This window comes from Ixodes scapularis, unplaced genomic scaffold, assembly GCF_016920785.2.
Source record: "Ixodes scapularis isolate PalLabHiFi unplaced genomic scaffold, ASM1692078v2 PGA_scaffold12__126_contigs__length_90152505, whole genome shotgun sequence".
Classification (NCBI taxonomy): domain Eukaryota; kingdom Metazoa; phylum Arthropoda; class Arachnida; order Ixodida; family Ixodidae; genus Ixodes; species Ixodes scapularis.
In genome coordinates, this window is record NW_024609838.1 from 37,973,844 (window position 1) to 37,996,236 (window position 22,393).

A 22,393-nucleotide genomic window follows, 5' to 3' on the forward strand; every position below is an offset into this window, starting at 1 on the left:
GCGGCAAATGCTCTCACGCAGGTGGAGCCTCTCGGTCGTCGTCGTCGTGAGATACTGCTGGTCGTGTTTCTTTCTTACGTCGGAGGGGTCGACTCTGCGTGTGTACCCTGAATAAGTGTAGCGTGATTGCTCGGGCGGATATTTTTGCTGTTGGCCGACTGATAAGCGGGAGTTCTCTTTTCTCAATGAAGTCTCTTGTCCGGTCCCTTTTTGCGTGACTGCCTGTGCTAGGAGTCACTGCAGCCATGGTCACACGGGCAAATATATTTCACTGGGCGAGGGGGTGTGACTGTTTTATGGTGTATAGGCGGTTTCGGGTGGAGTGTAGTTATGAGGTAGAGATTGGGGATGCATCGTGAACGGTCGTCTTGTGGGAGCACGGATGTTGATTATTTAGCTGGAATTTTGTTTTCGACGTCAGAAAGTGAGCGTTAAATAAATAAGCACGTTTATGTAGAGGATGTAATGCCTTTGAGTACAGTTATTGACAGTCTGAGAAACACAGGCTGTGGCGAGCATCTTATTATCGCTCCCGCAGCCAATGAGGCAACGGAATTAAACGAAGGACATCAGAGAGCGACTGACGCAGCAAGGAGTGCGCATATGATTAGCCACACCTTGCGCTTATTAAGCTTTCGGTGACTGCATAAAATAAAATGGAATGCTATAGCCTTGATACACTTTGTCTTGCCGGCTGATATAGCAGTGACGAGAGTTATACATATTGGTTTAGTTTTCTTTGTATCATGTTGGCCTCTATGGATAAATTTAAGTGGAGTTAAAACGCAATCTGATACGTCTAGGTTTGAAAAAGTTTCTCTTAATGTTCATCTCCCTCTGCAATTGAGAAGAAGTTTGTAACAAGTTTTTGCTTGATTGTGTACAGACATTTCTTTATATTTCAAACTTAACAGGGATTATTTTTCTAAAGAAGGACGTGACACCGACGGTTATTAGGGGACCTAAACCCGTCTTCAACAAATAAGCAGAAACAAAAAGGGACATTTCTCACACCAGGATGCTTCCAGCCACCTTCATCATTAGGATCTTCGTTCTGTCCCCGTTACTTATCCAGTGGTCGCTGTGTCCGAAGCTACACTCGCTCACAGATAATCACGGCGTGTTGGCTCTCACTCGCCTTCGACACACACACACAGTCGAACCAAAGAAAACCAATAAACAACCGTCCGGAAAAGTAAAGAGACGAACGCAGCCATAAAAAGATGAATAATACAAGACGACAGGCGGCGACTGATGAGGACACACGGTAGCGAAGGGGACGAAGGCGAAGGGGTCAGCTGGGCGAAAAAGATCCGCGAACACGGTAGCCAGCAGCGAACGGGACACCACTTCCACCGAGTGCCTAACGACAGACACCCCCGTCCGCCGACCAGAAATGAAAGAGGGCTCATGTGGTCCCTGTGAACGGATAATGGTTTCAGATGAGGCTCCAACGTCCGCAAAGACAGCAAACAAACAAAGAAAACCGTCGGTCGGCTATAAAAACACAGACAAAAGCGAGTAAGAGATAGAGAGAGAGAAAACCAACGGACGGACCTCGAAGAAAGGAAACCCACCGGTATAGTGCGTCTGGCTCGAAACGACTCCGGGCCAACTCTACCCTGTTCTCAATCTTGCCTTCTACTTCGTACTTTCCCTCGAGTTTTCCTTGTTGTTCTTGCTTCGGTAGACGTAGAAGCAACAGTCTTCCTGCACGGCTTCGCAGCGGTCCGAAGAAGGAGCATCTAGCAGTCACAGGGCCCCGATCGTATATATATATATACACATACGTATGGTCGTCAGGCGGGCCATGTGGTCCTGGCAGACAGTTCCCGGTAGTGGATGCGCCGCGGTGCCCCGGAAAGCGGTCGGTGAGGGCCTCGTTATGGCCGACACGCGGGGGCAGTTCATAAAAAAGGGCGTAATAACTATGGCCGGTCTTATGGGCATGGCAGGCCATCCTCAGCATGGGGCGCAAGCGGTACTTTGGACGCTGGGGTGCTTCTGCTGCTACAGGATACGCGGTGCAAGGTTTGGATGATGGCGCACATCGTCCACGAGAGGTCGCCTGCTTTTGATGCGGACGAGTAAGGAAGTGTGGAATGATGGGCTCCCATGTGTTCTTCTTACATAGAAGAGGCACGGATGTGACGTCATCGTTCGGCGATAGAACTGCCGAAAGGGGACGGGCTTTATATGTGAGCCAGACCGGCATTACCCGCTCGTTGTCTTTATGCGAGACATGCTTAGTCCGTGCGTACTTAATTACTAAAAAAACAAAAAAAAAGACAATCTCATTATTAGCTGGTTTACTCTTTTTTTTTTTCTGTATTGGTTCACTCGGAAACACCTAAGCTGCGGTTGAGATGTTTGGAAGATGACAACACTGCTAGTCTGCTGCGATGGATAATGTCGGGCATTAAATCCCCCCAAAAGAAACGTGGTAAACTCCGTTTCTTTACGTCATTAGTGTATTAAGAGTGTTCCCTCAATTCAAAATAAAGATCTGGCAGCAATCCTACAAAAAAATCGGCAATTTGATTGATTAACCAATCTTTCATGTCTTTCAGAAAAGGTGCTCATACACAGCCCCTTTTTAAGACTCTGTATATCATTCCAGTTACCAACCGGTATGACTACGCAATAATTTTAAGATACACAGCGGGCATTAAAGTGAACAATCCTTTATTTCAAGAGATCGCTGGTCTAGCACGAAGTATAAATTTTTATTCTACTCGTAATGAGGATGTCTGGAAGGTACCATACAGCAGAACAAACTATGGAACGCAGATGTTGAGACACCACCTCACATCATGATTGAACAATCTACGGAGCAACAACTTCACCATAGAAACACTATAGCACCCCGTGCCGTCAAAAATATGTTTCCGTAGCTCACTTATTTTTGGATAGTGCCTCATGATATCAGTGTTCTATTTCCCGGTTACAAGTGTCTACATGTTTTTTTTTTTTTCTTAATCGTTTTCCTGCTATATAATTATCGATTTTGTTTACATTTTCTTAAATTGCTTCTCCGCCTCTGCCAAGAAAACTGGGGTGAGGCCCAGCCAAGCCATGTGTTGGCTTTTTGCCCATGCCCATGTCGTCTGTACATATAGACGAAATAAACTGATTCCGGTTCTGATTCAGATTCTAAACAGGTTCAGTTTCATTTACAAAGACTCTAATCTTGCTCAACCAATGCGAAGTGCAAGTTGGTCTGCTTCTTTTAAAGGGGCTATGGTCGTTTGGTTGCGGTTACTTCAGAATGCCGAGCTCTGCAGAGTTGGCTCTGATTGAAGGATAGTGGTTAGATTTAAAATCAAATTGCCTCGAGGTCTACCCACTCTCGTTCAAACCAAGTGAATCAGGGCTCGGCATTATGCATCAGCTGCGGGTTATGCACTTTGCTCGAACTATGCATCGGGTTCGAACTACGCACTGCTTGCGGTATACGCACCGGGCTCGTACGACTACGCACCAAGTTAAGAATATGCACCGGGTCCGGGTTATGCATCGGATGCGGGCTGCGCATCGAGTTAGAATTAGGCGCGGGGTGGGGTAATATATCTTCGGACGACTATGCACCGGGTTCAGACTACGCAGAGGGTTCGGACTATGCCCCCGGTTTGCACTACGCAACGGGTTCCGACGCACCGGGTGCCGGGTATGCACTGGGTTTGGACTATGCAGCAGGTGCGAAGTGAGGTAAAACTCTTTTCTTTTTCCTTCCGGAATTTACACTGCCGACTGAGAGCGGACTCTAGTCTGGAAAGTATGCTATTGGTGGCGTTCATATTCGATATAATCGTCAAGTAGAGAAAAAAAAAGCGTTATTTTAGACAAAAACCAGAAAAAAGGGTTGAGTCTCCATACTTATCTCCGCATTGCAAGACGTGTATCCTTCTCGCCTTTTCTCTCAACCTATCTCTTTCTCCTTTTTTGCCATTTTTTTTCTCTGATTTGTTTTCGGTCGCGCTTTCTTCCTGCTTAATTTACAACGAATGGCATGTTGGCGTGTTTTCAATACAGTGATCCCGGCCGCACGGTTCCCACTGCGCCGAGTTCTAAGGCGCAAATTGGTAACACAAAACATTCAAAAACTTGACCTTGCCAAGCTTCTTATCGCGTGATTAGAAAACTCTGGGCGACAAAAAAAAAAAAAAAAAAGAATACAGAAACAGGCACGAGCTTTTTATGTGAGGAGTAGAATTGTAGCGTGTCTCGAAGGATACTCAAGGCGCGCGCGACCACGCGAAATCGCCATTACATTTGCCATGTACTACAGCAACTCTGATACAAAGGATCGATCCTACAAAGTAATTGTTGCCCGAGACGTCGTTGAGGCTCTAGATTGAACCAATCAATTCGTCTTATATATAGATACCGTGCCCGTATATGTATAAAATCATTCTTTGTTTAAAAATAACACGGAACAGCAACCTTTTTTTTTTTTTTTTGCTTCTGTAGATATACTTAATGAACAAGTATACTAACCGAAATATTTTTATGCGATTTTTGCTAACATCGCAAGTGCTTTGTGCGCAAAAAAGAACCGAGAAATCAAATTAAAATATTTTACGTGTACCAAACCACTACATGCTGCTAAAATACAACACTCTGCACCTCAGACTGTGTTTGGGGCGCGTTGTCTTCTTGCGTGACGGCATAGCCTCCTGTACACTGACAAAGTTTGGCAGATCGTTACGGGAAGTGGCCGCCGTAACGGAAAAGGTGGAGCGGCAGACAAGGGATGAGAGTAGAGCCACGTGACTGGCGCCCCGCTGCGGCAAAACGCCGAAACACACTTATCCCGAGCGAAATAGTGTGTTTCAGGTCCTCGCCGCTGCAAAAGCTGTGCGCTGACGTCCAGGTTCCCCGAGAAATGACGCTTTGATTCACTGTGCTACCAAATCGTCGCGCTCCAAGTCTGCGACCGGGCACTCTCTGGCTCCGTCGTCGAACTGCCAGGCTTCGTGAGTGTACAAGGCTATGGTGACAGTCACATTGGTCATACAAGAACTGACTTCAGACATGTGCGAAGCATGTATGAAGCAAACATGCTTCAAAGGTGCTTGATGCGTCTCAGCTAATAATTTTGCCTTTATGTCTGCAGAACACCGTGACTTCCTGATAAATGAACGTCGAGACAGCGGCTTAAAGGGCCCCTGAAAAGAAAATTTCTTCTTAAACAGTCTGGCTGGGACAAGCGTGTCAAAATATTACTTTTATGCGAAAAAAATATATTATTTTTAGAGCAATATTGACGGCGCGATACGCGATTTAGTTGGTAGTCGCCTCCTTTCCACTTGTATTATTTCTCGGCTTTTCGGGCGCGTGGAGGAGAGATGGATCGGCTTCGCATTCACTTTCGGGTGGAAAGAACGAATGACCATTTGCGTGACGTCATGGACTTTGCGCGCAGAATTTCAAATATATCTCTTGCCTTCAATGTTGCTCAATTTCTTTTTCGCGTAAAGTTTATGTTTTGACACGCGTGTCCCAACCATACCTAAAACAAAATATTTTCAGGGGCCCTTTAAGGCTACTAAAGTGACTAATACGTTATGTATTTTGTTCCTTATTCTTTTTGTCATTGTCTTTTCTTTTCGTCCTTTTTTTTTCTTCCCCACTTTGCGATACGAGAAGAGAGCAAAATGTATGTATAAATAGACCGCAGCAACCTGTTATGTTCCAGACTATCCCTGAAAGTGGCTTAACTATTGGGGCATGAATTTGGCGATACGAAGATTGTTTCTTTGTGAACACACAACTGCGTTCCCTGGAACATACTTCACGGTTCCCGAAAGCTCGAAAGGAGATGCTTGGACGAAGCTGACCTTTGAAGTCGCTTTGACCGCCTACACGGACGGCCGTAACAAACGGAACCGCAGTCGGCTCCATTCCGTTCGCGGGGATGAGTGAAGCGATAGAACGGTATCAAAGAATCATTTATGCAATCGAGCTACTAAGTTATACTTATTTGTCGTTTGCGTCTGCGTTTTCATAAACTCTTTACGTCACCGGTTTGCAAGTAAACGCTGCGTTGCACAGCTCCTCGACACGTACTCTTTTCTGAACTTCACGTTTCGATATTCAACTCCAAAGCATGATCTTTCTGTATATACGAAATTCAATTTTACGTTTTTGCTTTTCTTAATGTTTATCATGGTTTTCCTCAAACGCGCATGCCTACTTCACTACACGCTTCCATCAAACAACTTCTCGAATTCGATCGAAACCCTCTTAGCCGAGAAGTGCAGGATGCTGCTTTTCGAGTGCAGTGTTCGACGGAATCCAGGAAACTGCCGCACGTTGCCACACGACGAAGAAAGGGGGGCGGGGAGGAAACCGGGAAGCAAGTAACTGAACATAATTTTGTTTCTTGAAAACGTACTTTTAGTGTTTCTATAGAGATCCCGAGGACCGTTTCGGCCGAGGCTAAGACTTGCCTGATCCACTCCAGAAACACAAGAGGCTTATTCGGAGCTGAAAGTCAAGAGACAAGATATCTCCGCCGACCAGTCGTCGGCGGGGCGGCTTGCCTTTCCTCTACGCGTTTTCTAGTTTAATGCCAACAAATATACGAAGGCAATAGGGGTGCGTTCAATAGCGAGACTTTCGTTTTCAGCGTCGTTTGTTGTGTATTTCTTGGCAAGCATTTCGACGTCGGTGGTGCGAGGATCGAAAGGGATGAATGGACCGAAACGTCGTGGAGATTGGAGCCTTCGTCGGCATGTCCAATCCGGAATGTATAATGCGCTTGTAGTGACAATGGACGGCGTAGCTTTCATTTTCTCCGCGGCGCTGGACGCAATAACGGTTGCATCAATTACTATCTCCAGAGTGTATAAATTAGCATAAAAATGATCAGAATACATTTTTTTTTAGCTTACCACACAAAAACTACTTGATATAATCTCCGAACTGAACTTTACATAAAATCCGAAATATGAAGAAATTATGGTTCCGAAAATGCTAGCCTAAAAAAACAAAAAAAAAAAAAAAAAAAAAAAAAAAAAACGACTTTTTAAATGGGCAAGCACCGTTGATGTTATTAGAAAATAAAAAGTACAACTTTGCTTCTCAGCTTCAGACATTCCATTAAAAAGATATGTTTCACCATTCTCTGAATAGTAATCTCGCTTAATTTTATATTGGTATCGTTGTGCCTGTATATGTATAATAGTTCATTATCAGTTGCGACTGCATGTATCTATAGTTTTGAAATCAATCCTTTCAATAATTTTAAGAGACTTAAATTTCATACTTTATGTTCAGATATATGTTTCTATCGGTACACACTTTGCGTAAAAAATAAAAAGAAGTTATTCATGATAATTATTTTCATACACACAGTGAAAATTTTGTTTCGAACAGATCTAAAGAAAAAAATAAGAAAAAAGCGTGATAGTTAGACGAGTGCTTTTCATAATTTATTGATCAGGCTCGGTGGATACTAGATAAGGGGATAATCGTCATAGTAAGTATGATAATTAACTAACAACTCTGTTAAATAGCTTGTTAATTACTAGTTTTAGGAGTTATGCTGCGATTGCAGTATTGACTGCAAGTACCTTAAAGGCCATACGAATTGAAAGCACTTTCACGAAATGTAATGGTTTTTAAGATATTAACTAATGTATTTTCACGTCTTTAACCCGATTCAACAATTGCGCGCAGAAAGCGCCCCGCAACCCCAGCTCACAATGACACCGAGAATAATGACGTAGCCGTTTCACCCCCCCCCCCCCCCCCCCCCACTATCTCGGCAGCGTGTCCTTGGTGGGTATATGCAAACGACAGAAGTGACGATGTGACTGAAACAACTACGTCACTCTTCTAAGCGTCATTAGTGAGTTGTAGTATTGCGTATACGAGCAAACGCAAGCGCTGTGCGTTTGCGTTTGCGTTGCATCCTCCACGCTGCACATGAGCGAAGTCGCCCTGCGCCAATCCAAGGCCGCAGTTTGGGCACTGCGCACGCGCAGAGAAGAACACGCAACGCTAAAGCAAACGCACAGGGCTTGCATTCGTTCGTATACGCAGTACTAAAACTCACGATTGTGCGCAGGAGTTGCGCGCGGTTTTTGCGAGAAATTTTTGAATCTGAAAAAATAACACGAGTATGCATCAATTATGAAAAAAAAATTAAAATTAGTCTGGCCTTTGATTGTAAGTGCCGTAAATATTGAAACTGTAACATGACCCCTAAAATCATTTATTAAAAAGTTAATTAAGAAATTTTAGTTAATCACTCAACTTACCATGGCCATGATCCCTTCTCTAATGTCGCCGTGCCTGACAAATGCATAATGAAGACGTCATTCATAACTTTTACCCCCCTTTTTTTTTAAAGACACCTGTTCGGAATAAAAATGAACACCCGGTATAAAAATATTAGGTATTTTGCAGTCAATTGCTAGCTATGCTCAATTCACCGATAAGAATGTTCATTTTTTCAATGTTATAGCTTTTTCTTTGCTGGGCAATGTCTACAAGGGTGGAGGGACCTTGTCAGGTAAACTTGCTTTACCTGCTGTCTTCCCACACGTGGCTCAAGTACGAACAAAGATGATAATGATGATGATGATTATGATGAAGATTATAATTATTATTATTATTAATAAAATCAGATGGTGTCTTGCACTGTGAAAGATACGCGAGACTGGCATTACCCAGGGGACTACAAGCAAGCATATAGCATAAAATCCCAAACAGACATCCATCCCCGAAAGATTGGCCACATCATACTTTCCAACTGGATGGGCAGTTATTCGGGGATTTTACGTAAACTTTCCACCAGGTTTACCCTAGGCAAGTTCAACTTGCACACTTACTAGTGAGGTTTTCGTAGATCGTTTCCGCTGTCCCGCAACAATCTCCGCAATCCGCTACGATACCCGCAACTCTCCTGTCAAGGCCATCGACGCGCAGGCGCAGGAGCGGCTTCTTCGTTACGGAGGGCTTAGCGGAGGGGGAAACGCGGTTTCCGAATACTCCCCCCTACTGTTTCATCCTTTATGCTAGCGGGCTGCAATCGGACCCTCCGCCATCGCTGAAGCCTACCATTGCTAAACACGACGAATGATTGGCCTATCATTCTGGGTAGCATCCTGTCCAAGGGAAGTTTGGCTCGGGGAAAGGCCAAAAGGATGTAAAACCTTTCCAACGAGTAAAAATGCACAATATCGAATCTTCTGACATGTTGACATTTTGGCTCCTTCAATCTTTTTTTTTTTTTTTCGTTGTAGGGTAGTTATAGTGATTGGACATTTTGGGCCTCGTTGAATTTTCAGACCCGCATTTGACATCTTCGTCCAATTGAACAGTGTCTTTTCTTCGATCCTTTTGATCACGTGAGAACCCCATGTCACGTGATATGTCTGTTGATATGGATTTCCTTGAGCTGGTGCATGGATTTTATGACCCATAGCAAGAGCTGTCGCCTACCTCCACCAAAAAACTGTGTGTTTAAGAGGTGGTATAGGTGCAAAGGGTCATCCGCCTGAAAGCTATATTTCGGCAAAATATATCTAAAAGGCCTTGGGAAGTCGGAAGTGCCGAAGCTTGAAAATAACGGCGTCCCTGGCTCTCCGTATCAGACGGCCTTTCTGGCCTGATTCAGGAGGAACCGATGACAAACGAGGGACCCGCGAGAATCGCTTGTGAAACAAAAACTTTTTAAACACACATACACAAAAACAGGATCTCCAAGGGCTCTGGTCGTCGTAAACTTACGCGTAACTCCAAAACTTCTCCGTCTCAAAAAAAAAAAAAGTACAAGTTACGGTACAAAATAATAATAATAAGAAGAAAAAAAAAACGGGAAGGGTTCATTTCCGCTCCTTGGGGACCGGCCCGCTGTCAACCTTGGGCCAAAGATACGGGTGTCCTTAGAACGCCTTGTGCGACATGCCGTCCGGTTATTGGGACATTGTTCCTCAGTGTTAGAAGCCGTGTCGATTCACCGTTTATTAGAACTTGTCCGTTATTAACCCGCGTAATGTGAGCGCTCGTTTTATGGGTGCAGTGGGACTTGCAAGACGGAGAAAAAAACATTATGGAAAAAAAGAAAAGGTATTTCTCCTCGTCGTCATCGGCTCCTTGGCCGAGTTATCTGCGCGAGACAGATTTTCCGCGCTTCCCACTTTCTTCCAGCCAGAGTAATCAATCATAGAACTTATCGGCGGAGTATCGTTTAAAAAAGAAAAGTCGGAAGTATATATCGGTATGGATGCTAAACGCGGAGGTTTGACCCAACCAGCATGCCGACAGGAAATTCCTGAAACAACAAAGGGGGAATTCGGGTTCTTTTTGTTTGTCTCTCAATTGAAGCAATTAGGGATAAAGCCTTTCCTAAACTTCACGCTTCGCGTTTCTAAGTACCGACAATCATTGTTATGCGAATGCACAGCACGAGGAATGTGACATGACTACGAGCAAGTGCTGCTCCGCCATTTGCTTCCTAGCGCCGCTCACAGTGTCTCTAGTGCTGCGCCGCCATTTGCTTTAAAGGGCAGCACTGGCAGTGGGTGTCGTGCACTGGTACACTTGAGGTTACTTGCAGAACAAGACTAAAAAAAAAACATAAAGGGGTTTTAACTAGGATCACTAACTAAGGTACGTTTCAAAGTAATGATATTTTGGAGTCCGGACGTCAGAGATGAGAACCATTAGAAGACACCACCAAAACATCTCGGTGCAAATGCAAGAACAAACATAAAAAACGTATTATCGGTCTCAAGACGGCACCTGATATTTCGCCAAGAGATTTAGTTTCTTTGGTGGCTATTATCAAAACAGCAGCACACTGACGCTTAATTCACATTATAGCCATTAAATAAGCTACGCTTCAGGGTAACGACAGATGAGTTATCTTGGTGCTTAGAATCATATTACAACGGTTAAACCAGCTGAACTACGAAATTAGGGAGAAAGGAGTAAAGAAGTGATCGCTGGACTACCAACTATTTAATAAAGATTCTTCGTTTTCCTCTCTTTGTCTACTGGCGTTGTGGCTACCTTCTCTTCTTCCTACTTGATTTTTCTGTTCCATCTCGGATACTGGTTTTCCGGAGGAATCTTTTTTCGCTTTCCTGTAGCGCAATGGATGGTGAACTAACGCAGTTTTCTTCTTTATCTTCTAGGGCCAAGGCCTCAAGTATTTCACGGGCAAGCTGATCTTTGTGGTGAGCTAGTATGGTACCCAGTTCGAGCGCTACAGGAAAGCGAAAAAAGATTCCTTCGGAAAACCAGTATCCGAGATGGAACAGAAAAATCCAGTAGGAAGAAGAGAAGGTAGCCACAACGCCAGTAGACAAAGAGAGGAAAACGAAGAATCTTTAATAAATAGTTGGTAATCCAGCGATTACTTGTCTTTACTCCTTTCTCCCTAATTTCGTAGTTCAGCTGGTTTGACCGTTGTAATATGTACCACCAACTAGCTCAGCTTCTACCCCCTCTTAGAATCATGGTTGTCAGTTATCTGAAATCGCAGGAAACGTTTTTCCGTCCCCCAGAACTGTTAGAACAGTTCGTGACAGAACAAAACGACGTCCCCTGAGCTTCCTATACCACCGCGTCTAAAGCTAAGGAAGTCGCATTTTTTTAATTGTTGCGATTGACAGTTGCATCTGCTCTGCTCTAAGCACCAAGATGGTGGCGCTTACTAGCAGATCGGCGAACTGAGTGCCGATACTCTAAACGTAGCACATTTAGTGGTTCTAATTCACATGATGCGATTTTACTTGCGATTTTGCGATTGCGATGTCGCTCGGGCGGCAAAAAGAGTGCGGTGAAAGAACAGTCACGGCGGACGCTATCGAATGCGATACTCTTGAAACAATACATACAGCCGTGCAGTTCCCCGAGTGTATACAGCGAGAGAAATGGCGGAGTTGCGATCGTCATTAGATCGCTTCCCGAGTACGGATCAGTGCAACTTTTTCAGAGGAGGCTCAATGGCAGCTTTCCAACTGTGGTGCTCTAGTAACGTTGGTATGCGTCCAAACAATGGCGGACTTGGAGAATTGTCGCAGCACCTACTGGATGGGGCGCACTTCTTAAAAGTGTCTATTTTGCTCAGCACCAAATTCGGGCAAGATTCCGGAAAGGACGCCGGATCAGCGCTCGTACACCGGAAGTCGACGTTGGCCTGTTCATAACCCCCCCCCCCCCCCCCCCTCTCGTTTTTTTTTTTTTTTTTGCGTGACAGCGCCTCGGTCGTTCACGCCAAGGCCACGCGAGGGCGCCTCGCGCGCGAGCGATGGGCAAAGACAGAGGCCTACAGGGGAGTTCAGCGATGCGAATACAATTTCACGCCGGGCACCTGGGGGCACGTCATGGGCGTCCGGCTTGGATTGGCTACGAGCCCGCTAAACCGGACATGGCTCGCGGCTACCGTAATTAGGGGGGAGAATTCAGTTCGTGAAAGCGCACGCCGCGGTGCCGTCCACTTTTGCGGTCTTCGGGCATGCCCAAAATGACAGCTCTTGGTTTGTCACTCAAAAGGAAATTCGCTCTGTCTCTTTCGCGCTGGTCGTCGGCTTTTTAATCTATCCTCCGCAGAGGAGAGAAAAAAAAATGTAGTTGAAAAACGAAAGGACGTGTTGTTTTCGCCTGGTTTGAAACAAAAGTGAAAATAAAAGTAATTTAGCTTTTTCCCCCTCACTCGGTCTTGTCTGTAAGTTGTCAGAGTTGGCGTGGATGGCGGGTCGTCTTGTTCTGGCAGTGCCGAGTTTTCGGAGAGCTGGAAATGCTCTGACCGTTCCGAGGCTTCGGAGTGCGGGAATGCTTCGTCTTTGCCGTGCCGATTTTCTGTGCTAGTAGGCGTTGGGGCCATGGCCATAAGAATGATAGTGGAATGTCTGTGTTAGTAGCACTGCGAAACTTTGTCTGGTGAACCAAAGTTAAGAGTGCGTGTGCGCAGGTTTGATGGACTTTTCGCTTTTAACTTTGACAGCGACTGAGAGAGGTGTCCCCGACTAAAGGAAATCAAATTGTTCAATGTTCTTTCCGTGTCAGCATGGAGTCTGATTTGCGAAACCAATCACAAACACTCAGCAACTACACTTTTTCTTTTTTTTTTTTAGAAGACGGTTGGTAGTTTGTAGATGCATATAGGTCATCCGCGCAACTCTTCGTCGAATTTCGCACCGAGCGCGATACGACAATATTCCGTTCAGTCCTAAGCTGACGGTACTGGGGAAGCTACGTGTTCGTTGAACCAGTCGTAGGAAATGGGCCAAGCTCGCATCCTCTGACGAATGCTCTCGGAAGATGTCCGGCTTGTCGCGTCCCGGCAACGTCACTCCGCTTATGGTCATTACTTTTACATTACGTAAAGAATCAAATCCACAAGCCCTGTGTTGGGTAAACACCGAGCTTCTGGGAAATCAAACTGAAAAGAGTGCCTCTTATAGTTCGATCTCCTCGCCAATATTACGAGCATGAGTGGCATGTTCTTTTCGAATTTTTCAAGATATAAACGAAATGTCGCGACCAAACTTACAAATTCAATAGAACGTGATTGTGTATGTTTATGGGCTCAAAACAGACACTTCAACGCCCTTCTTGCTAATCTCAAACTTCCTCCGACCACTGTTGAGCTGGACTCTATTTGATGAGCTGTATGTAGCGATGTCAAAACTACAGGGGCGAATACGTGGCTCCACAAAATGCTCTCTCTGCAGGAACTGTCAAGCCATAGGCCAGAGAGGTTCTATCTTTAATCGAACCTTCGTGTTCGTGGTTCCGGTAAAACAGTAGAGAAATTGTTACGGTAAACTGCAGTTAGGAAATAATAATATAAAAATATATATATATATATACATATGACTGCAGGCTAGGCGTGTCCTCGAACCCGCCGATGTGACTCAAACACAAATTGCTAAACTAACTTAACACTAATATTTTGTTCGTGAGCGCTATTTATATTTTTGTAGCACGCATGAACAACGTTTCTGGCTAACTTCACCAGCGCAAACATCGAAAAAAAAAGCTTTTTTTTTAGCGTGCTTTTTTACTACCGCAACTTCGTATGAACGAATGTAAGGAAAATTTCTTTTCTGCCTTTAAAGTTCCGCAGGGGCTCTAAGGTCGGAACGAAGTGCAGCTTTTTCCTCCGATGAACCTCGACTGATAAACACACACATAAAAAAGAAGAGAAATGACGAAATAAAACAAAAACAAATACGTATAATTTTCCTATGCAAACATACGTGATGTTATACATTTTTTTGCTCTTTTTTTTTCTGTGTTTGTATATGCCACAGGAATATAGCGAGCGCAACGCGCACACATTCGAACAACCGCAAAAGCATCGTGGCCCTCTTGACGTGTCTCTCGAGTTGATGGCTTTTCCCGGTGACAAACGGAACCCAAAAAAGGCTAAACCACAGAAAAAAGAAAGGCACGATCAAACGACCGCCCGCATAAAAGATTCGCGTCGCGGGCACACCAACACAAACATACACATAAAAAAAAAAAAAACGCAACGAACCGTACGCGCCAGCGCGAGTCGGGACGCATCGGAATCCCAGGAACAGTCTCGAAACCGCAAGGATTTCGACTCGCGTCGACGTCGTCTCTGCCGCTCTCGATTTGCATAAAGAAAGAGGCGCGCGAGGAGCGAGGCGTTCGCATCAAGAATCGCTGACTCACCCCCGCGCCTGGCTGAAGACGTCAGCGACGCTAGGCCGAGCAGGAGCGCGCTCAGTATCCACAAGGACCCGGATGAGGGACGCATGGCTGCAGGGGTTGCCAGCGCCGCCGCTGATGCCGCCGCTGCTTAGTGCAGTCTCGTCGGGCCGGCGGTATTCCACGAGATCTGCGTAGAGAATAGGAGAGGGAGAGAAGCCACGGGGGGTTAGCGACAAAACCAGATTCTGCACGTTTACAATTTACAGGCAGCGCGTTATACTTGTCATACTTCTGCGCACTGTCCGAAAATAGTTTGCGCACAAATTTTGAGGCTCGGTTTTTCCCTTGTCTAAAAAACCTATCACTATAGTCGTTAAAAAAAAAAAAAAAAGGAGCGTAAGCAAATTTTTTCGAAGCGTTAGTCTATCTAAGAAGAGAACTTGCTTCAAGTGTTTGCATGATGTGTGTGCGTAGATAACTCTATCATGATGTCTACAGCGAACACCATGTCTTTTGCATGAGGTGTGAACAGTGTGACTGGGGGTTTATATTTCGCACACATATGGAGTAACGTGTTTCACGTATGTTTCGATCGTGCGGAAGTATTTACTTAACTATACTCCAAGTAACGTCTACAACATCACCGTATATAGCGTCGGTTTTGATATTGTATAACGGCCAGAATGTATGCGAAATTGTGTCTTGTATTCGAAAAAAAAAAAAATCGGTAGGCTTTAAGAAATAGTTAAGCGTGTGACTTTTATTTTTTATTACAGTTTCGAAATAAATAATTGTTTAACTTTAACTAAGCGAGCCACTACGAAGTATTGCGTTTTGTTTTCGTAAAAACATAATAGTGTCGCGGCAAAGTTTTGATCTCATTTTCCTCGAATGACATTGGCGAGTTTTAGCAAGACCTTTACCGTGTTACGCGTACAGCACTACCGGAGCTTTTGAAGCATGCTTTTAAACGCGCGCACCCCGCAGTCATGGTTTCACCCGCGCACGAACTTCAAAACGTGCTTCAAAGGGTCCGGTATAGTAAGGTAACAGGGTAACGGTTTGCTAAAAGTCCTCTGAGCGGCCAGTCAGGGTACGCCACTCCTGGCGCAGCGCCGGGCATGCGTGACACTCGAATCGGCAGGATCTCGAACTGATTCACCGATCACCCGATGTCATTTGACGCAAATGACATTAATATTTGCCGTGTGATAGGAGTATTACTCTCACTAATAATACCCGACTAACGGTTTCCACAAACGTTACGTTAGTGGCGCATTTAAGTTGATTGGGCACTGCGAGGCTGACCCATCATCGCAAGCGTTTCCTATGTTCCAACTCGACCCTGTGACGTCACGGGACTGTGGTGGCGCTGCTGTCGGCGTTGCACATACGCGCATACTAGCTTGTTAGTAAACAGTGTGTTTGTCTGTTTACTCTTACACGAACACACTCAAAGCCGAAAACGAATGTCTCGTTCCAACTCGCGGTTGAACTGCAATGGCGAGACGGTTACGAACGCGGCCGCTTAATAAAGATTTCGTTCCGTCTCGCGCGCATTTGAGGGAGCAAAACGATAGGATTCGCTTCAAGGTTCCGGTTCGAACGCCAGTATGAAGGCCGCATGAGATAAACATAATAGTTGGAGATACAATACAATATTCGACGATACAGTCTGCTCAGTTTGGTTTTTGTTTATAGACTGTAGCAGCAACAACGACCCCCCCCCCCCCCCCCCCCCGCCTAAAAAGAAAACAAAAATCATGTGAAACGTTGCAGAAACATCTATGCAACAGACGTTGCCGTGATGGACGGCGCTACGTAAGATAAACGAGGCCAATCAAGAATTCACGGCGCAATTGCCTCCTAACGTGTCGTCAGCTAGCGCACTCATCTACCCCGATTGTTGCCTATATATACACCCAGGATTCATCTATGATTCAGCGCGCGAAATTGCTCGGACCACTTTCGCCTCACATAGCTCGATTTGCCTAGAGAACACCACAACAGAGACGCCGTCTCGGCGTATACGGGAAGGACAGCGACGCAAAATAAAGCGGACAAATGCCGGTAAACGCGGAAGTGAGAAAAAGGGATCCAGAAAACGTAAGCTAGTTTGTCGTCCAGTTTCATTTAGGTGGCGCCACGCCAGGAACAACAAGCTCGTCCTAAAAAAAAAAAAGGGCAAATAAAATTCGAAAACGAGAACGAAGGACAAGCGAGCAAAAGGGGAGACAACAGGAAAGCCTATCTAAGGAGACCCAGAAAGAGAGGACGGAGTCTACACGCGCGATCGTCTTCGATCGCGAAACCCGGGCCAACAAAAACAACACACACACACACGCAGACACACAAGGGCGACAAACACATATACGCGCAAGGACAACACACAAACAGAGATCCACAGACGGGGAGAGGAGAAGATCCTTTCAGGAAAACTAAAACGAAAGCATACCCCCGGGGGTCTGGGAAAGGGAGATGAAGAAAGGACAGAGGAACGGAAACAGCCGCCATTGCACTCTCTTTCAAGGAAGAGGAGAGATAAATCGGAGAAACGCTGGCTCGGCACAAAATACGACGCGGTGTGCAGGAGGGAGTGGAGAGAGGGGAAGAGGGGTGCTACTAGGTTAAGCCTGGGGCTCTGTTGCGCTGAGGGAGCAAATAGAAATACAGGAAGAGAGAGAGAGAGAGAGAGAGAGAGATGGAAGGAGCAGGCTGTTCTAATTGCCCACCAACCTACACGAAGCTGTGCTTCCGTGTAAGCGTCCAGCGCCTTGAGGGGAAGCTGCTGTCTTCCGATCAAACTTGTCACACTGAACAAACGTTGAAACGTAGCGTGTGTGTCGATTTGGACGTGTGTTGGTTTTGTGCCTGTGTGTGTGTGTGTGTGTGTGCGTGTGCGTGCGTGCAGTGACGTGTACGCCATTCCAAAAGAGAAGCAAAAAAATGTGTAACTAATTGTTCTTTCCGTGGCGTTTCCTATCTTGAAACTAAACGTATGGGTACATCAGAAAACACGCCTTGAAATGAAAGCGTGACGGCGTTATGTTATATTTACCGAGAAATATAAACCGATGGGATATTTTGTCGTACCTTTGTTCCCCTTCTCCGAACAAGTTTGATTCCGTTCAATGTTTATTTAGAGAAGTGAATATATATATATATATATTATATTCTGGAACCGACTATTGCAAACTCCATCAATGGACAAGCTGCAAAAAATTTGAACTAGAACGATTGATATAAAGACCAGATGTGAGGTGATTAGGACAGCGGGGAATATTTAGCGCCTTTCTCGGGTGTGCCTCTGACATTGTCCTGTCTATTTTGCGCTGGTTTTTTTATTCTATTGATGGATGTGCCTCTCGTCTTAGCGAAGCATAATCAACTTTGCGAACGGGCAAGAACCTTTCTTTCGAACATGTCTTTTATATATTTGAATATTTCATTTAGAAAAAGATGTGTAAAAATTCAGCTATCAATTGAAAGCAGGTTGGAACTACGTAATACCGCCAACCAAACACATAACTCATCAGAGAATATAAAGGGTCATAAAACGATTTTTCTACTTTCACTAAATACTGCTTTGAATCACTCCCTAACGTTAAATAACTGAATAAACTTGTATTAGTCTTTTTTCTTTCTAGGAAATGGCGGGTGCCAAAAAAAAAAATTCGAGAACTATGAGCATCGCTCATCCCCTCAACTCAGAGTCAGAACAAGCGACCACGTGACTTCCCGCTTATCCTATGCCACCAACGTTAATCGCAGCCACGCGCTGGGGTCAGCGAAGTAGAAAACGCGTGCTGAGCTCCAGGCATTGTTAGAGTTCGCCTGTTCTCATCACCGCAGAGGTTGGACACGAGCCCCTAGCCGAGTGTCTGCAGAGGCATTGGTCGTTACGAGCCGAAGTCGAGTGCTTACGCAGTTCTCGTGTCCAATCAATGAGCCGCTCTCGACTGTCATCAAGCGGGTGGTTTCGATCCCACAATTACGTAATCAAGCTTTTGCGAAAGGAGGACTGAAAAAGAAAAAAAGTCCCCTTTTATCCTCGCAATTTCACCACGACAAATAAGCTTCTGAATCAGCGGCGGTCTGTGCGAGTATACCTGGGTCGGACTAGGACTAGTAGTCCTCTGCAAAGTCATGAATATTCCAAACCGATATACTTTCATGACTCCTTTAAAGATGTTTGCTCATTACGTTACAGTATCATCAGTGTAAGAAGGACAGGTAAACGTGTTATGGGCAGCATTATGAAAGTTGAAAAATACAGCACTCCAAACACTACCTAAGTAGACGAGTAACAAAGGGAAAAAAGGAATTGAAACACTTGGTGGTTGTGCGTGTTTCGTGCTATATTCAGCGTTATTGATTTCTTATGAGTGAAGATCGCAGAAATTGCCTATATTTCTCGGTTTAAAAGACAAAACAAGGGGCAAAAAAAGAAGAGGAAAACAATAGGCCTTAGAGAACGGTTGACGGAGTCGGAGGACCCAAAATAGGCACCCCTTTAAAGATGATGAGGTTGGAAACGTTCGACCGTATTTTTTGTTTTCTTGCATTCCTTGCTGCATTTCTTTTCGGGGTTCGGATAGCAACAATCGTCGCAACCAACTCGAACTGATTGTGAGGTGCGCGCTGCAGAAATGCGGTGCCGTAACGTAAAGATGGGTTACCACATGCAATGACTCTATACATGGGTGGTACGCGGGGATGCATTCGAAGCGTCCGGGTCAACAAAATACAAAACAAGTGTCCACAAAAGTAATATATATATATGTATATATATAGAATAAATAAAAGGAACGGGAACATAGATGTCCGTAATATATCATGCTGAGTTACGGTTGAGGATAATCACATACACGCAGAAGGCGACAAAAAAAAAAAAAGGAAAGAAAAGAAAGGGGGAAGTGTTTTCAACGAGGAAGCGAATCCAAGACTCGATGCACTGCAGAATGCACACATGACATCTCTGCATCCCTGTAATATAAGAGGCCTTTCATTTTCGAGCCTGTGAACTAAATAATGGTGGTGGCGGTGGTGGCCTCGAAGAGAGCAACAGCAAAACAGAAAGAAGAAGCAAGAGAAAGATCTCGACAAAATAGATTCGGAAGAAGCAGACTCGCAGATATCTCAGGCAGAGACTGTGGTCCGAGTCAGCACGAAACAATGCTGAATACAGCATTATTTTTACACTATACAGTGTTATTAAGCTTCATAGAAGACATCTTTATCTATAGATAAAGACGCGTTTAAGGATGCCCTTCAGGGAAGCTTAGGTTTTTCTTAGTCGAAAACAGCTTCAATTCGTTTCTTTTTTTTTCGGTTTTTACGGATTCTCATAAAACAAGCTCGAGCGTTAATTTTCCGGGTTTATCAGTAGTTAACGGAAAAACTGAAGCCCTTACTTATAACTTGGGTTCCATGCTTTCGAGATATATATATTTTTTTGTCTTTTAATTCGGGGGTGGTTTCACTGGATTTCTTTTTTTATAACCTATTCGAACTTTTTCAGCGTCAAACAAAAAAATCGGTGTTTTTCGGCGTCGATTTTCGGTGTTAAACAAAAAATCGGTGTTTATCGGAGATCATGTTGAATGAAAAGGACGCGGGCATGGAATGTCCCAACCTCCCGAAAACATGCATCTCGTGCCCTGAATACTCGGAATACGTTCCGGTACTGATAAAAGAGGAAACGAGATATTCCGAAAAAAGAAATAGTAAAAGTAATAGTACTAGTAGTAATCTTTAATGACTCAGGAAAGCCACGGAATGGCGGAAAGGTGACAGCCCGGGAAAGGCAACAGCCCGTACCCTGGAGGCCCGCTGTGCCGCGGAAAGTAGGGGTAATTCTGGGATGACATAATATACCAAGATGCATGGTCAGGACGACATGCTCTTCTGGACGTCCCGAGAACTCCTGCGCGAGTCTTGGAGGGTCGGCGGCAATGCAGGCGAGTAGGACAGCGAGCGAAGGTGACTTTCGGCGGGTGGTTCGTTGATGAACGTTCTGGATGGTAAAGCCCTGGCGGTTTGATGGCACGGTCTCTCACTTCGGTGAAGGCAGCGCCTCCAGGAGATGGCATAGTCGAAGTAGACGGCTGCCCCTCCCAATGTTTTGACGTCCAGGTCAATAGAACGTAACGTAGCAGTCACCCGATATTTCTCTCACGGGCAGTTCAGAGTAGCTGTGTTTAAGGTAAACAAAAAATAAAATTATTTTTTGCCCATTAAGCTTTGCGTGCTTGCCGCTTGGGGCGGGTCGGGGTACCACAAACGATGACGTCGTGCGCTCACGCCTTGTCTGCTATGTACTATCGTTGGCCGAACACATACGCGGGAGATGATTGCGCTAGCGTTGCGCATTCATACAGATGAGTATACTCTATGCTCACACTGTGGGTTCGTCCTTTTCTTTTTTTTTTTTTTTCTTTTTCACGCTTTGGGGGGGTTTTGTTGCGGGAATCACGCAAGTTCGTCGACGTTTCGTTCGGAGCAAACACCGGCGAGGTAGTTTTTTTCTTTTATTAATATATATTTTTTTATTGCAGGTCGTTGATTTGATCGCGTTTTTTGCGTAGAAGATGCACGGGGGTGCAAGTTTGCGTGCGGCAACTATTGGTTGCTGGGATATTTCCCAACTGTTTTTGATGGATTCATGTTTGCGCTTGCGAATTTGACGGGCGATTCGGGTGATGAAACTCAAAACTTCCTTCCCCTCTCCTTCTTTTTTCTTAGTGTACTGACAAATCGGTATCTTCATTTTTATTAACTAAAAAAACAAAAAGGGGGGCGGGGGGGAAGCGAGGATTGGGACTCAAGTGTGTCAACAAGCTTGGAGCAAGTGGAGCCAACCCTCGCGCTCGCCAACCCAGCAAGAACCTCTCCACCTCCGCCCGTTTCGATCTGGAAGAGCATCATATCGGTGTGCGCGCATGTAATAAATAGGTGCTGCGTGATGCGCGTTAAAGATCCTATGCTTGCGCTGATACTGCACTGGCTAAATCTCTCATTACCTGTGGAGACACCCGACGCTCATTGGGGATGCCTAATTTCGCGCTGTCTGAACATACACACAACGGAATCACTTTCTATTTCTGATTAACTGAAATAATAAAAAAAAAACAAAAAAAAACATTGACAGCCAGCTTAGCGGTGCCGGCTATTTCCTTGCATCCCATAATAAACATTGTTCATTGAATTTAAAATATGCAGGTGATTAATTTAGCCATTTCCCATGTGATGCTTGCACACGAAATCACTGTTTCTGAACAAGCGCACTTGCTCGCGGGACTAGTCCACACTGGGCATGCGCTGACGCCCGCAGTCGGTGCCACTGCCTTAGTAGGTCTTAAATAAATGACGTCATACATTCATGTTTCTGACGTCGTCATTTTCGGGCAACGCAGTAAAAACGTTGAGGGAAAGAGTGCTTCTAACTAATGCTCACCAGGCTCGGCAAAGCAGAAAGACTATCGAAACGGGCATTTCTTTCACTTAGCAGACGGATAGCCCGCTCAATCGGTAGGAGACCTCGCTGCTAGTTCGATATCGGCCACACCGCAGAATATACCCTTTCGTAAACAATCGTTCGTGGCGTTCACCCAGATTTTCCTCATGAGCGCTCGAACACTGTTATGCCTTCAGCGCTGACTCATCTTGGATCGAGCTCATAAACAAAGCAATACCATTTTGATGTTCCCCGCAGAGGAGAGAACGCTAAAAGCAGGAAGCATTAAATGAA

At 45.1% G+C, this 22,393-nt stretch overlaps 1 protein-coding gene across 4 annotated transcripts in view; it reads right to left on the reverse strand.

Moving 5' to 3' along the window:
* The window catches only part of LOC8032277 (latrophilin Cirl), a 395,876-nt gene that overhangs the window by 187,774 nt on the left and 185,709 nt on the right, over positions 1 to 22,393 (reverse strand). For all 4 annotated transcript variants that reach the window (XM_042289522.1, XM_042289525.1, XM_042289521.1 and 1 more), the window contains exon 3: positions 14,665 to 14,830. In XM_042289522.1, the coding sequence (XP_042145456.1) occupies positions 14,665 to 14,749 (85 nt within the window). In that variant the 5' untranslated portion in view covers positions 14,750 to 14,830. The remainder of the gene's footprint in view (positions 1 to 14,664; positions 14,831 to 22,393) is intronic.